Here is a 17,473-nt window from a genome sequence, read left to right as displayed (position 1 = left end):
AGACCTCCAGAATTGCAATTGCAAATGTATTCTGCTATCTTATCTAGAATATGGCCTACCCTTAATAGCATACACCTCAGGTAGAAAACTCACACTCATTCAAACAATCATAAACAAAATCTGCAGATTAATTACATTCCCAGTCAAACAAAGGTCTGGCCTTGTATTATGGTTCCAAATGATCACACTTCTACAATCTGTATGTAGTGACAGCCAAATGTATAAGGGAACTTCCCACCTATAACCTTAGAAATCATAACCACTCAGTTCCTATACTACAGTCCCCTAAAACAATATTTTATCTCAGAGATCACTGCTTCGGAGGCATTCCATAACCACTGACCTCAAGTTGATATCTTCTTATCCAAAATTCCCTCATCAACTAAAATCTCATCTTCATGTAAGTCCTAAATGTCAGTGACTCCTTTTGGTTCACATTCCCTGTCCCATCACTGTCTCTCTCTGTCTCTGTCCCTTTGCTCTCATACTCTCCCTCCTACAACTCTGTATGACAACCTTCTAATATGCAGCCTACTGATAGGTCAGTATAACACTATTGTACATAACTAAATATTTGCTGTGTTTGTATACTCCTCAGGCATGCATAAGTGAGTCTTATGCTCCTTTTTTGTCACTGTAATGTTACAGTATATGCTTAATTACTTTAGTATACATTTTTTTCCTTAAAGGCTGAGACTAAATTTGAACAGTTGTGATTGGTGCTTTATTCTGGTTAACACGTTCAAATAAATAAATGGTTAGATAGACAGATACATAGACAGAGTAACAAAGAAATAAACACAGTCTGTTCATTTTCTGTCTTAAACGTCATATAGCAGATTTAAAATTATTTATGTTACTTACTAGACCACAGAATACCAGTATCAATTGTAACCTAATCAGATGATTAGTTGTGATTTTTGCTGTTTGTTGCAACTGTAATTCTATTAGCAATTATTAACTCATGTCATGTAATAATGCAGTAACTTATCAGTCATTCACCTGTTGTGGGAGAAGGAGTGGTTGAGGAACAGATATAACTTCCGACTGTATTTATGCATGTCATGCCAGGCCGACAAGGAGATGTCGTGCTGTTACATTCGTTGATGTCAATGCAGAGTTCTCCATTTCCTAGGGAACATAATATTACAATTGTTATTAATACTGTTCTTGCTATTTGCATGTTGCTTCATTTCAGACAAGGAAGTCTGGATAGCTGTCCTTCCACATTGGTTTGCTGTGGTAACCATCTGTATGAAAGATTGGACACAGGTAAGTATTCTTGGACATTCAGTTTCTTTTCACTGTGGTGGACTATATATTTACTATCCCTTCATTGTTATTGTCTAGACAACAACATAAAGTATCACCAAACAAAATTAGTCATCTATAAAAAAGAAGTCACAGCAGTTAATAGAAATAATCCAATGCCTCTTTCTCATTTGGCTGGTGTCTATTTTTCTTCCTGCACTGTTCAGAGATGAACTTCATACTAGGGTTCTGTAGTTATCTGTCATGGCTATTTGTTATACCTTACACTGGTACGTAATCTGTGTCCCATAAATGCTATATTACACTTTCTTACTGATGACCTTACTATCCACATACATTACATAAATTTAAAGTCTATAGCATCCTAATGTTTCTTGTCTGCAAAATATTGTTGGGGGCTATATCTATTGATTGTGTCACCTTTATAGATAAGGTATTATACTGGTCCATTAAAAGTGAAACCCCTTACACAATAGAATGCAATATATGTCAGGGTTTGGCTTCCTTTGCAGATGCATCCCTCAAAAGTAAACTATCAATAGTTTCATTATCACTACTCAGTTTTAACACCTGCTTAGGAGTTAAGGAAAGGCACTCTTAAAGGACAAAGGTAATACAAAAATGTACAGCTTCCTTTTTTCTTCTGACCCCTTGAAATGTCATATCATGAGATGTAGCCCAATTGCAAACCACTTTTGCATAATAAATTACTGTAATATGAGCCATCCCTCTATTTCTTTCAAGCAACAGGTAGAGTTCAATCAGGCTTTTCTCTTAACATAAACAGTATCTGCAAGGCTCCATTCTCCTCTATAATTCTCATAACATACAAGTTGCATCACAAGGCACCATTCATCCTGATAAATTAACATGTTTAGTAGTATAAACCACTGTGACCTTACCATGATTATTGCTATATAAAAAATACAGCTTATTACTCTCAAACATTGCTGTCATTTTAAGAGAACAGCCAGTATGGCTTTCAGATATAAAGGGCAGAAAGAGTAAGTCTGTGCTTTTTTTACAAACATAATGCATAAGTATCATATTTAGATAACCAAGGGACTAAATCCAGCTGTATTACTGTACTCATTACAGTGGACCACATTTACATCCCTCTAAATGTTGATACAAATTTCTTACAAGCAGACTGGATTTCAAATAATTCTGGCAGGCACAATGACTGTACTTCCTGGACAGTATTTATTTCACTAATACAAGTCATAATAAAAACAGCAATCCCTATAGGTGGAGAATGATTACAGGAATCTGTTTTCTTCCTTAGCAAACATATGTTGATTACATTTTCTCTCAATTATAGAAATAGCAGTTGGTGTTAAAATATGTTTAGAAGTAAATAGCAACATGAATTATTATTACAATGAAATACCAAGTTAGCTGTCCAGGTGACAGAACCTTTGTCAGAAGGTAATAAGAAGGTCAGCATATCAAAAACCTTCTACAAAGCAACCAAAAAGATGAATGCATTCTTACAGAGGAGCAAGGACACCTGTTCCTTCACAGGTGTGTTGGTGGGCTTTTATCAACCAAAGGGAATTTAACTCTCCTTGGAGTGACTGACTGAACGTGCTTTTGACATTTAGCCAATACATTACATTCAACATTTTTTTCATTGAGAAGACATATATCTAAGGAAGCAGATGACTACAACATGACTGATAAACAGAAGAGTTGCACTGTGCCACATAACATTATTAAAATTAATAAGCAGTTTTAGCAAATTCTGCAGCATAACTTTCCAACATAGTAAGCAAAAAAAATCTATGGCAGTGACTATAACAGTATATTCCTCAAAATGTTTGTGTGCTCTTAGCTAATGAGTATATCTGATTGATAATATCTAAGTAGATTATTATTAATTTTATGTTCATATATTCCAGATTAAGAGATGCCTTAGTGTTAGACCCCTCAAGGTTTGCAAATACAGAAGTAGTTGAATTTATAAAATAAAGTTTAAGTCTACAATAGCAGATAATGCCTGATCAATTAACATCTACACAACAGATGTACTAAAATATACTTCAGCAACCACTGGAATGGAACTCATTAAAATGTATACTTCTCTGAACCTTAGAGAATTACTGAATGCATTTTTTGGGAAGAAGTAAGCAACTTACTTGTGTATCCTTCTGCACAAACACAGGCGTAACTTCCAGGTGTGTTTATGCAGGTTGCATTAGCAGAACACTTAGTGTATGCACATTCATTAATATCATCGCAGACAGTTCCATTTCCTGTGAAATATAAACAAAATGCCATCAACGTCATGACTAAAATGCAGAAAGCAAGTTTTTATGGAGACAGTTGACAATCTTCACTATCATGGAACTTGTACACAGAAAAGTAAAACTGAGTCCTTTACTAAAAATAAAAAGTGAATAATAGAAAAATCCTGAATCATGCTTTTTTATTATAAAGTAAAACAATCAGAGAACAAAGTGATATAACAACTCTTTTTGTATTGACTATTGCATTGTGGTGTGTTCCTAAGCAAGGAGAAACCAAAGTAAATTACTAAAAAACTAAAAATTGAAAATAATAAAAATAACAAGTCATTGTAAAAAGTAACTGACTTAGCTAAACAGTTTGAAAAAGGGCTTCCCTACAGTTTCTCAAGGTGAAATTACGCAAGAGTCAGTAGCCCAGAGAATAAAAGAGAAACGGCAAAATGCTGCACATATTTTCCGCATAGGAAATTATTGTCAGTGTGACTTCTAATTTATCACCAGTAATGATTGACTTTTTAGCAGTATGTTCCCTTCTTTGAGTTGTTATGACTATGGAGTTTGTTTATTTAAGTACAGGGTGCCCTGGAAAAAAAAATGGTATTTTTCACAATTTAGTTTTTCTGGCATTTTTAATGGAATGTTGACTATCAGGAAGTTGAAGTTTCGTAGTAGAACCTTGAAAAAAGGCTGTAAATATGAAAACTCCACAACATAAAAATTTATTAATAAATGTCAGTGAGACAGAATGCACTTAACTTGAAAAAAAAAAAGACTCTGGACACCAACAAATGCTTTTTTTCATATCAGAAGTAATTGTCTTTTAAAACACAATTTCTGTGACCAGTTTTTATTCAGTATGTCAGTGTATAGATATCTGCGGTAGCAGATACATCCATCAAGAGGTTCAAACACTTAAAGAGTTGAAGTGCTGATTTAGATGAGTGCTACTGTATATGCATTAGCATTAATGTGTCATTTTGAATGGGCTAAAAAGCTTCATCAAGTTGAGTTCTTTTCTGAAAATAAGGCTGGTAGCTGTGCTAAACTGGGCATTAACTGAAAAGAATCTTACCATACTGGACTTTATTGTATCTTATAAACAGACTACATCAAGAAGTATTGACCAAAATATTTTCTTGACATAAGATGCAAGCTAAACAAAGCTAGAAAACCAGCCTGGAAGGATATAAGAAGTAATATTTCAATGATGTCACATTTAAGGATATCTTGCACCAAATAAACTTCTAGGCCCAAATAAGAGGTTTCATTTTACATTCTATCCTATGTCAGAATACTGGGACTGGAACACTTGAGCTTGCTTTCCCCAAATCCAGTAAACATGCATGAATATGTATAGCTTAGAAAAGGAAAAGAAATGCATAAATATATAAAATGAAATTTAGAAAATAAAGTAGTTGTGGGCTGAGTAATTTCAGAGTAACATCCTTCAAGTAACCCCACACTGAATGAAATAGAGGCCACTAAAATATCTTTGGTAAGCCTGAATCAAATTTAATTTTCTCATGGAATAATATATGATAATTTAAATTAAGCTGCTTCTCCTCGCATGTTGTGAATTTAGCACTTTCTAATCCCACGCATTAAGTAAATTGATGGTGATGCAACTTACTGAACCATATGATATCAACTAGGTAGCTAACTGGGCAACATTAGGATAGGGTATATATCTTTCCATAAGGTTTGAGGACATGCAAGCAAATTATAATGCTAAGGAGCTTCAAGATAATCACGCCTTTGAATGGATGCTAGGGAAGGGTCAAAGATCTCAGTAGAAAACAATTATAAAAGATCTGCCCATTCTTTAAAACTGATTTAAATAAATGTTTTTGATGAGCCAGGCTGTGATGAGATAAATCATACACATGCTATGTCCTACTACTATGTTGCATTCAAGTGCTCTATTAAGTTATCCAAGGGTACCAGCGTTAACGTGTCAGTCACTAATGCTGTTTCTGTGGCATGTGCAGGGAAGGGTGAGACTGCATATGAAAAGATGTGGAGGTATTCAAACAGAAGTATGATTTACACTTATAGCAAAAAGGTACTGTAGCACAGAACTTGGAAGTATAGCAGAAAAGGGAATTCCTTTGAGACTGATAGGTAAGAAATGCTTTCAGTTATTTCTCATGAATATCAGTTTTCTACTGCATAATTGATGTTTTTATTGTTCATGAAATATGACACAAGTAAAATATAATAATTATAATTTTAAATCCAAAAACTGAAAGTAGCCTGAATGTATACAACTAGTAACATGTTCAAAGATTCTGAGTTTAGGGCAACCTGCTTTTGAGGGTAACTTTGTGAAGATTAAAGGGTAATTCTTAACGCTGGTTTGTTTGTTGAGCTACTTAACTAATATGCATTATTAACAGTAGCAGAATATAAAAACAAAAGGAAATAATTTAAAAATAGCATTTAATACAAAACAATCTGTTATACTAAAATATGTATTCATTCTATGATTGATTAAAATAGCACTCAGAGAAAGGGAAAGCAGAAGGTAAGACACTTTATTTGCTGCACCTAGGACTAGTTCTCGCTAGTGTTTCTTAGGTGAGTGGATCCTCAACTCACTCCCTTCCTCACCTGTAATACCTCCGAGGAAGTGCTTTGATTCCAGGGTGCAATTATTCAAATCCCCTTAAACACTCATCCAGGAATATAGCATTGTGTCTGATGACCACATGCAGCTATGCAGTGGAGATCACCCATGCTATCTGGTAAAACCTTTTGTACTTTGAATTGTGTTTTATTTTATGTTACTTGTCTTCCAATACAATGTATGTACTTAGGACTGTATCACAATATCAGGGTTTTTGTTGCTTGTCCGATATGCTGTAACTAGCTTATGCAGCCTATACTCTGAAGTTTAATGTTTTGGTCTGTTCTGCTTCAAGTATATCTTATTATAAGGATGACTATTTGCTTGTAAATAATTTTTTGTAGTCTTTTAGGGACATGCTCCAATTATGTTTTGCTTCTTTGTGGTGGTTGTATGTGCTGGAAAAATGTCTTTAATTGTGCTTTGAAACCTTAATTAAATTTGTGACACTAATCTTGAAAGTTGTGTTAGATTGTAATATCCAGCCAAGTAGTTTGGTTAAACACAGAATTCATAATCAAATATTACTAGACCTGGTAAAAAACTATTTTAAAACTGCTAAGTCAGTTACCATAGGTAATGATTGTAATTATGGCTAGCAAAATATACCGTACTTTGTAGCATGAAACATCTAGTACTCAGATCTAGTAATATTTGATTATGAATTCTGTGTTTAACCAAACTACTTGGCTGGATATTACAGTCTAACACAACTTTCAAGATTAGTGTCGCAAAGTTTCTCTCTTGCTGTCTGTATCTGTACAAGTTACTGAACCTAATCTATACACAAGATGACTGTGAAGTCCAATGACTTGTAACTGTCTTTAAACTACTGAAATATTTAGGTAAATAGTTGGGTTCCCTTTACTCACAGTGGGTTTCTAGTTGGTGCACATAAAAAATAAACCCTGCAAAACTCACACTTCTATGTGTTAGGGCTTGTTTATTTATCCTGAGTGCCATATTGTTTGTATATTTATATCATGTTTGCTTATACATAATGTGGTTATACCATGTGCCCTGTGATTCCATTTGCTTAAGTTCATCTTATCTTTAGTACATAGTATTAGAATAATAACAATTTAATGTTTAAGACAACTCTTCCTTTGTTTTTCTAAGTCTACCGTATGGCTTATAAAATATCCAATTCGAGAAGTTCTGTATTTCACATAGACTATTTCTAATTAGTCTTCTCCTTATCTCTATTATTCATTATACCTCTTACATTATAAAACTGCTATAATGTGACCTTTCATCATTGCAACAGACCTGCTCTACAACAAGATAGGATTGCAGAGAAGTCCTAAGACACCCTGTAAGTATACATCCTGTAATATAACGCAGTAAATATCAAGTGGGACACCTCCATCTAATAGAATTGGATAAACATTAAGTTGCATGTGGTTTGAAAATGTAATAACCCTGTTTTAAAGCAAATGTAGACAGCCACTGGCATAGATGTGTTCCTCTAGTAAGTCCCCCCCCTATGTACAGTAATAGCAGTATAGTTTCAACAGTACTTAAACCATTTATCTCTTGACTGAGTGCCTATTCATATATCCTTATACTTGCTTTAATAAACTTGTATGTGCTGTAGTTAAATATCCAATCCCTACATCAGAGATTTTTCACAGAAGCGAGTTTACATAAAAACATAATCTGTTTGATACAAAAAGTTTACAGTTTTTTAGCTGGCTTGAAAGATTACACACTGTCAAGATGAAGTGCACTTAAATATTTTCAACACTAGATGACATTGTGATACTACTTTGCCTAAGAATGGTTGGAGGCACTCCCTCTTGAAACATCAATGGAATTGTTGTCATTGCTCATGGATGTGTAACTTAACTGTTTTTATATTCTGATGAAGTTCTGATAAGGGAAGAAAGTTCTTAATATATGCATATTTTTTTGTTTTGTTTTTAAGTGGTTTTTACCAAATAAAACAGTTGCTGCTTGCAACATTCTGTCTTGGATTTGTTTTGGTTTTGGAGCCTCTTGGATTTTGTCTTTTACCATAGACTATAATTCTAAAAATTATATTCATTTCTTCTTGGGGTTTTTTTGTATTTTTTTTTGCATCATAAAAACATATTCAATTATTTCCATATCTATCTGCTCCTTTTTTTTGCAAAACCTTCCAACATTTTATATTTACATATTTCCCCCCATAATTTTTTAACTCTCCTGCATTTCACAGATACATGCTCTGCAATTTCAAATTTTCCACAATATGTACATTCTGTCCTGCTTTCTTTTATAAGGCATAATTTACTTATAGACAATCTCCAGAGAAAGTCCTTGCATTCATGTATATTTTATATCATGTACATCTTGTTGATATTGATTTCTTTTTTCTCATTTGTAAATACTTGCAAGGATCACTAGAGTAATGCTGACTCATAATATTTATATACCATTCTCTTCTATTTGTTCACTCATGTTCAGTTTCAATTTCCATAATAAGATTTTATTTTGATATTCCTTTATCTCTTCATTCATAATTCCCTTAAATATTTTCCTATTTCCATTTTTCCCAGAAACGTTGATATTTCTGATATAATATGGATTCTTTTGGATTTTTATATTGCTTTGTATAACCCACTAAAGCTCTATATCAGGGGGCAAAATTTTGATTTGTGGGGGGCCACATTGACATTTTTGACAATGTGGCCAGAACAGGAGCAGATAGATGGCATGCTTTGAAAACATTTGAAAATTCACCGAATTGGGGGAAAAATACACATTGTTGTATTAAGTACCTTTTTGACAGCCTTGAGACTATCAGTATGCATAGAACAGTATGTTACATTTGTTTGTAACAAATCACTAACTACTCACATTACTCATTACTTGCTATTAATTTTACATACATTTGGCAACCAACATTACATGCAGTGCAAGTTATTGTTCAGTGTTATGATTAAATATGTTATTAAACTGAAGACTTAAACTTTTAAATTAAATTTCATTTTTTTCCTTTAATTTTTGTTTGTTCTTTGATTTATTAATGTATATAAAAAAATTATAATTAAAATTGCTGCTTTCAATTCTTCAATCTCTTCATCTATCTCTTTCTGACATTCACTTAATTCACTCCAAAACTCATTCATCATATCTCATCATATGCTGTTGACAGATCTTCCATGTAAACACCAAAAAAAAAAAAAATTAAATCTCATAAAAAAAAAAATAAAAAAAATACAAACAATATTTACACACACATTACATGCCTGGTGAACTTTATACTACATGCACTGTTGTTGGAGCCTGTGTATAGTCAGATAGCTGTATGGGGATTGGTACAACAATGTGGGCTTAGGGGGACAATTGTGTATAAAACTGGAGTATAAACTTTCAGTACAGATTACAGGAAAAAGAAAACTACAGTAGTATACTTTAAAAGTCCAAGTGAAAGAGAAAGAAAGATGGGTGGAAAGTTGAGAAATGATGGAGACTGAGTCTAAAGAATATAGAAAGGGAGACTGAGTCTGTGATGACCATTAAGCAAGCAAAGCAACCAAACTAATCAACCGTCAGTGTGACACTAAATAACCAAATTCAGGGGGAGTGCAGTGTGATGGATGTGCACATAGTTTTTAACTGCCTAGTGATGTGGTCATTTTTTTTGCTTTTTTTATTTTTTTTTATAAGGCAAGAGAATTTTTTATAGCATACACAGACACACACACACCACACACACCACACACACACACACACACACACACACACACACACACACACACTACACACACACACACTTCACCACTTCACCACACACACACACACTAATCACACACCACTTTCTCTCTCTCCGACACATCACACACACACACACACACACACACACCACACACACACACACACACACACTCACTCAACACACACACACACACACACACACACACACACACACACACACACACACACACACACACACACACACACACACACACCACACAACACACACACACACACACACACACACAAACACACACACACACACACACACACCACACACACACACACACACACACACACACACACACCACACACACACACACACACACACACACACACACAACACACACACACACACACACACACACACACACACACTTTTTTTTTAAAATCTGTCACTTTTTCTACTTTTCTTATTCACACACACACACACACACCATTTTCACTTTCATACACACATTCACTACTCACACACACACACACCACACACACACACACACACACACACACACACACACACACACACACACACACACACACACAACCACACACACACACACACACACACACACACACACACACACACACACACACACACACACACACACACACACACACACACACACACACACACACCACACACACACACACACACACACACACACACACACACACACACACACACACACACACACACACACACACACACACACGCAAGTTGTTCAAACACCTACTCCTGCAGCAAAACTCTTGCAGTTCTGCTCTATATAGATTTAATCATGCAGCATGCACAGTTGGATTTATTAGGTCCGATCCTCCTTGTTCTTCTTTCATGTACAAAACTTGCCTTTTGACAGGCTTCAGTCTTGACCCCATATGAATGCAAGTATAACATACATTGCTGCTGTTTCATTCTGTCATAGTATCATATAGGTATTGGCTACATATGCTATTTTACCTATTATGATGGAACTTTATATCATAAACTCTTTCTTTCTTTCTTTATGGCAGTCTATATGTTTTCCAAAATTTACATTTGTCTTTTATTCCTTGCACTAATTCTTCTATTGCTTTCCTTATAGAAACTTGATCCAAAATCTATTCCTAGTATATCTATAGCTTTGTCATTACATTTTATGTCTCCTGCATTTCCTTTGTAACCAAAACCCTTACTTTTCTCATCATTTATACATAAACCAATCTTTTTTAACAATTGGTTTACTTTTTCTACTTATTGCTTCTATCTAATCTTTGTTTTTGTTATTAACATAATGTCATCTCCATATGTGTAAATTGTAGGTAGTTGTATTTTATTTACTATCTTATATCCTGCAATATATGTCATTTGATTAATGTTTGTCACTATTGTGCTCATAACTAAAGCAAAAATGATGCTGCTGATTGGACAGCCCTGTCTTATTCTACACTATTTTTATTTTTTCACTTATCCATCCATTTACATTTAATTTAACAACATTTCTTTAATACGCTGATTTTATTACTTGTATTATTTTTTTACCTATTTTATACACCTCTAGAATGTCCCATAATGATTCATATTGCATTTTGTCAAATGCCTTACTTAAGACTCCTATCATAATTTTTGCTTCTACTTTTTACTTATGATATCATCTGTTATATCTATCAGCCATAAGTCTTGACTTCTTTTTCCCTTTCTAACAAATACTGTTTGATCAAGTAACCTATTTTATTGTTAATCTCTTCATTATAAATCTCATGAATTTTCTATCATTTGTATCATGTAGTACTATTGGCTTGCAGTTGTTTATATCATCTCTTTTTTTCTTTTTTCCACATAAATACTATAGTTCCTATACATAACTCCTTATCTATCATTCCTAATTCTAACTATTCATTTAATATTTCTATGAGTATAATTTTCTGCCAATTGTCCATATTTTTATACATATGGTATTCAATACCATCTAATCCTGTAGCCATGTTCATATTAATTTAATTTACTATTTTATTTAACTCCTTCATAGTTATGTTTAGTTCCAATGTTTCATTAGCTTTTTTATTTAATTTGATAAGGTCATATTTTTGATTTCTTTTTATTTCTTTCTTAACAAAAGATTGTAATAGATACCCTTTAATTATCTTACATATTCTTTCTTGTGTGGTTACTTTATATCCTTCTTTATTTCTCATTTCCCTTATTACATTTTTATTTTCTTTCATTAGCTTGTTTAAATAAGGTGCTACTTCATTTTTTCCTTACAGACAATATCTTTGTATAGAAAATTACTTATTGATCTTTTTTGATTTGCTTCATATAATTCCTTTTCCTTTTCAGGAAATGTCCTTTTGCCTTGCAATAATTCTCAAAATATAACTTGACTTTGTGTTCTACATTCCATGTTTTTTTTCTTTTTTTCCTCTTATTCTCCAGGTCTTCCAAGAAACATTTTTATTCTTTTCTTTAAAACATATCCACCAAGTTGTCTAGTTTTCATAAAATCTTCTCATGCCTATATGATGTTTCCATAATTTATTTATTTCCTATCCTCTTAAGTCTCTTTCATTTAATCTTTTAATTTCTTTGCCTATACTTATATATTCTTCTTTTTCATTTACTTTTATCCATATAGCTATATGATCAGAGAATCCTGACTTTTATCATGTTCTGTATAATTCTGCAGACTTGATCTCATTTGTTTTATAAGTCCAGTGCTTATTATCCCATATATTTAATTTTATCAGTTCTCATTGTTTCATTTACTGCTTTAACATCACTCTTTTTTGCTTGTTCTTAGGCTACAATTAAAGTCTCCTACCAATATAATATCCATATTTACATAGACATTGTCAAGAGTTTCTTTGAACGTAGTCAATACCCTATATGCATTTGTGTTCCATGTTATATCTAATATCATTATTCATCATAGTTCAACTATAGTGACATCAAGTATTTTAATATATTCTTGATATGCATATGCCTGAACCTACATCTTTATCCATATTCCAAATAACTGGTCTGCCCCATACTTTTACTATTTGTGACCTTTCTTCTTTTGTTAGTAGTCCTAAATCCTCTAATATGATAATAAGTGCATCTAATACAGCACACCATTCTACGATACCTATCCTTCTTTTTACGTTTTTCATGCTATTAACATTCAAAGCTATGATTTTTAGCTTTTGACTGAAATAGTTTTAACGTTGTTCATCCATTACCTTTTTTCTTTTGTTTATTACACTTTTACATTTTCTTTTTCTTTCTCTCACTCTTTTTTCCTATATAATTATTTTTTCCTCTTACTACCTGACAATTTGTATACTCTTCCTCACTTATATCAGTTGACTCTACTTCCTTTTCTTTCTCCCCCTATTTTGTATCTATTACAATGTCTTTGTTTTCTTGTACATCACTTTGTTTTTCTTGCTTATTACTAGTGTCTGTATCTTGTACTATATTATGTGATTTTTCTTTTTCTATAAGCTACATATCCTCATCACAGTCTAATCAAACATGTCCTGTTTTACCATATTTCTTGCATTTCAATTCACATTTCTTTGCTTCATTGACCTGTGTTACTACATATGAAACATTTTTTTTTGTCACATTCACTTACTAAATGATTATCTTTACACAAAAACACAAGTTTTGGACTGTCCTCTGTATTTCACAAAGCCTCTATTACCATATGCATTAATTATACTAGGAATGTGTATGACACAATATAACCCCACATTCCCATCCCCCAGTCCATAAGCCACTTTAATCTTAAATTTTCATTGTATCTAGAAAATCTTCACACAGTTGCTCTCTCTTTTAAGTCATTTGTTCAGTTTCAGTTCTAAATTGCATTAGTATTCTCTGTTTTGTTTCGATGTGTAATGATTGTACCACATATTCTGACCAGGAATTACTGTTCTTGTTTTTCATAATTTATTAAAAAGTTCTCCATGGCATGTCTAGTTTAAAAAAATATATCACAGAATGTCTCTCTATTAATGAGAATTAATGCTATTACCTCTGTAGGTGAAACACCCACTGGTGCTATTACAGAGTTTGAAACTTCATACCTTTCCAGTCCTTCTTTTTACTTATTCTAACAGTGTATTTTTTCTTAGTCTTCTTCACCTCCTCAATTGTTTTCTCCTTCCTTCACCTATGCATACAATTTATTTCCTGTTGTTTCCTCTGCTGTCTCTTCTTCTTGTATTTTTTCCATCGGTTTTCCCCAGGTTGCTGTACATCACTTTTGGTTCACTTTGGTTAATAAGATCCTTGAGATATTCATCCCACATTCCTGTTGGGTCTTAGCATCTCCTTTGAACAGTTTCTTCTGAAACTAACTTCCAAATCTATTCCTTCTTGGCACACAGTTTCCATAATGTTTTGTTGCCTTGCTTCCTTCTTCTCCTCTGATCTGAATGAGTTCTCCACCTCAGGCTTACTCACTATCATGTCTGCCATCTCCAGACTCAAAACTCCATTCTCCTTATTTCTCCTTACTGCCTGTTTGTTGCCATGTTTCCCCTGTTTCTCTAGGCTACCTTTGTTCCTGGATTGAAAACTGGAAGGCAGAAGTGCCACACGCTAATGAGTCCCCCTAAGCCAAAGAGTAGGGAAAGTTCCCCAATGCCTGAGCTAAATTTCCCCTAATATTATAAATGCCACCTTGGGGCTTCCCTAAAAAAACCTAAAATAAAATAAATACATTCAGTTTTAAGAACTCATTGAAAAAAACAAATTATTATGCTTCTGGTGGATTTTTTTATTGAATTGTCTTATCATACAAATGTATATGTCAAACAATAAATTGTTTGCTTGCCTTCTGATATAAATATGACATGCACCAGTCAAGGTAGATAGCAGTATGCAGAAATTTATGAACATTTAGACAGTATTATAAATCAGCCATTTGTAACAGTAAACATTTTTGTCTTACAAGATCAAAGAAACAATCCTCTTAAACTGGAAAGTAAAATTGTTGAAAAGTTCAAAAAGTACATTACTTTTTACTGTTTAACTTACCTGTAAAACCTGGTTTGCATACACAAATGGAAGATTGTGTTGAATTATTTTTTGTACATGTTGCATTGACTGAGCATGCATTTGAACATCCATCATTTTGACCTTCAAAGAAAAAAGACAAACAACAAATGAATGTGGATGACTTCAAAGAAATTAAAGTAAATATTCAGAAAAAGCAGAATGCAAGAAAAACTGTAACAAGTAATTGCTGGGCATTCACCAGGAACAATGTCAGAAAGCTTAAGACTCTGTGGATTAAAATATATAAGCCAATCAAAGACATGTTCTAACTTCTAATTATTGCACAAAGTAGAAAGCCATTTTCATAAAAATGTATGTCTGAAGGACATACGTAATGACTGTAGTTATCAGGCTTTTATATTTTAGATTAAATAAGAGATAAAATGAAAGTTTCTCATAGTACATGCTGACATGGCAGCATTTTTGCTTTTATATATTCTCATGTTCCCTTTCTTGTCATGTATTCCTACCGCACCCCACCACTTTGTGTTCATTTTATATACATTTTCGTTATTTATAGATTCAATTATTTTAAATATTCTAAGATATGATTTTGCATTTTGCCCAACTTGATGTTTCATAAGGCTTTCCACATCCCTTCATATTCCCTTTTGTATCCTTTAGGGGCTCCTCCAAATGGGAATTTGGTTAACTTAGTAGCCTGAAGAAAAGAAACAGAGAGGATCATAACATTGGTCACTGTTTTCCATAAGAAATTATCACTGACACAATTTTTAATTGTGTGCTAGTAATAATTCACTTCTTTAGGGAAATGTATCCCTTTTTTTAGTTGATGTGGACATGAAGCTGATATATATATATATATATATATATATATATATATATATACACATCTCACAAGTAGTGAATCAAGTACTAAATACCAGTATTACTGATAATTAATAACTCTATCCATGTGCTAAAACAGGCACTATGTTCTTATTTACATTCACAGTGACAGATGCATATTTATAAATGATATAAAGCAAGTGGATTTCTTCTATCATTAAACAATTGCACCTACTTTTAAAATAAATACATAAAATGCTCTTGATCTTAAGAAAAGAAACAATTTTATTAACAGCTGAGCAGACCACCAAAGCAACAATTTGTGAGACTAAAATTTTAATGCCCCTAGTATGCATTTATAATAACAGTTTGCAATTGTTTTCAGCAAATAAATGTACAGTAGTCCATCTTTATGTCAGAGGGATACCATTTTATTAATTTTTAGCAAATGGCAATAAATTCACCATCTGCCATATTAATATTTTTACAATACATATCTCATGAGCTCATAGAGCACGTTTCATTTTAGAATTATGACTCACAAAGTTGTTTGTCTCAGGTTCAATATAAAATCACCCTTTCAAATAACGATTTCAAGGCATTGACAGATGCCTTTTTTGGGTCCCCCAAAATGTCCAATAAATAATTACAAGCTAACAAAGTTAAGTCTGCATTAAATGTGTAAATGTTTGCCTTTAATATCATGGTAATGGACTGTTAAAGGCCACCATTTCTACATTGCATGTAGGTGAACTAATCAAAAGTAATCGGTTACTACCACTGTGGAAGTGAGTCATGCAAAGCTATTTTTATCCATTACCCCTTTTTCTTATTTTTACACATTGGGCCGGGATGCCACTTCAGTAGTGACAGTTATCTAGAGCCGATGGTCATATCTTCAGGTGGCTAGCCCTGCTGCAGTTGTTCTTCCATACCACACACATGCAATGCATGCACATAACTACAGTTAATGTATAGTGCCCAGTCCACACACCTTATGCCTTAAAATGTGGGAAGAAACCTTAGCACCCAGAGAAAACTTACAATAAGCCAGGGAAGACATGCAGAGTCTAAATAGAAAGTACCACAGCCAAGAACTGAACCACAGAATCTCTTGTTGTGAGGCATCAGCACTAACCTATGCCCCACTGTGCCAACCTGCTTTCAAGCAAAGGAAATTTTATGAATTTATGAAAATAGAAATGTTGTGATACACCACCACTTTTAATTAAACCATCAATGAGACAGTGATTATTAGATATTCAAAAGGTCTTCTATCATATGTTTTTTAAAAACTGTGACCTAATCTAGTCAGCGATTTCCAATAAAATATCTTTCAGAACTCAACAGTGCTATGATTTTGCCCTTCAAATTTAGCCTTCCTACTTCTAGATTTAATGATATTCCTCATACAGTCAGGCCTAGTTACAAGGACATACTTTATTAAGTAAATAAACAGCCCATAAAAATAATCCATATCATTAACAATATAGTGTGTAGTACAGGAAGAATGTTTGGAGGCTGAGAGGTATGGAACTGATTTATGATCAGAGAGATAACGTCAATTCTTCTTCACACTTGTGGTAACAGCTACCCTGAAGTACTACTGGTAAAATAAAAGTGAACCATAAAGTATTCTGCAGCACTGAATGTTGCACATTCTTGGCACTGCCTCCAAGGCAACAGCCAGAAGAAAATTGTTATCTTGATCTTGTAATAAGACACACACTCCCACACACACACACACACACACACACACACACACACACA

At 33.4% G+C, this 17,473-nt stretch overlaps 1 protein-coding gene across 1 annotated transcript in view; it reads right to left on the bottom strand.

Annotated features, from left to right (window-relative positions):
• Positions 1-17,473, bottom strand: part of LOC122801342 (fibrillin-2-like) — a 662,974-nt gene that overhangs the window by 431,005 nt on the left and 214,496 nt on the right. Inside the window, exons 23-25 of the mRNA XM_044070882.1 lie at positions 14,894-14,995; positions 3,411-3,527; positions 1,003-1,131 (exon numbers count right to left, since the gene is read on the bottom strand). Coding sequence (XP_043926817.1) covers positions 1,003-1,131; positions 3,411-3,527; positions 14,894-14,995 — 348 coding nt within the window. The remainder of the gene's footprint in view (positions 1-1,002; positions 1,132-3,410; positions 3,528-14,893; positions 14,996-17,473) is intronic.

Source organism: Protopterus annectens, chromosome 4.part1 (assembly GCF_019279795.1).
Source record: "Protopterus annectens isolate FY-2018-M chromosome 4.part1, PAN1.0, whole genome shotgun sequence".
NCBI lineage: Eukaryota > Metazoa > Chordata > Ceratodontiformes > Protopteridae > Protopterus > Protopterus annectens.
This window is presented reverse-complemented; position numbering and strand designations above follow the sequence as displayed.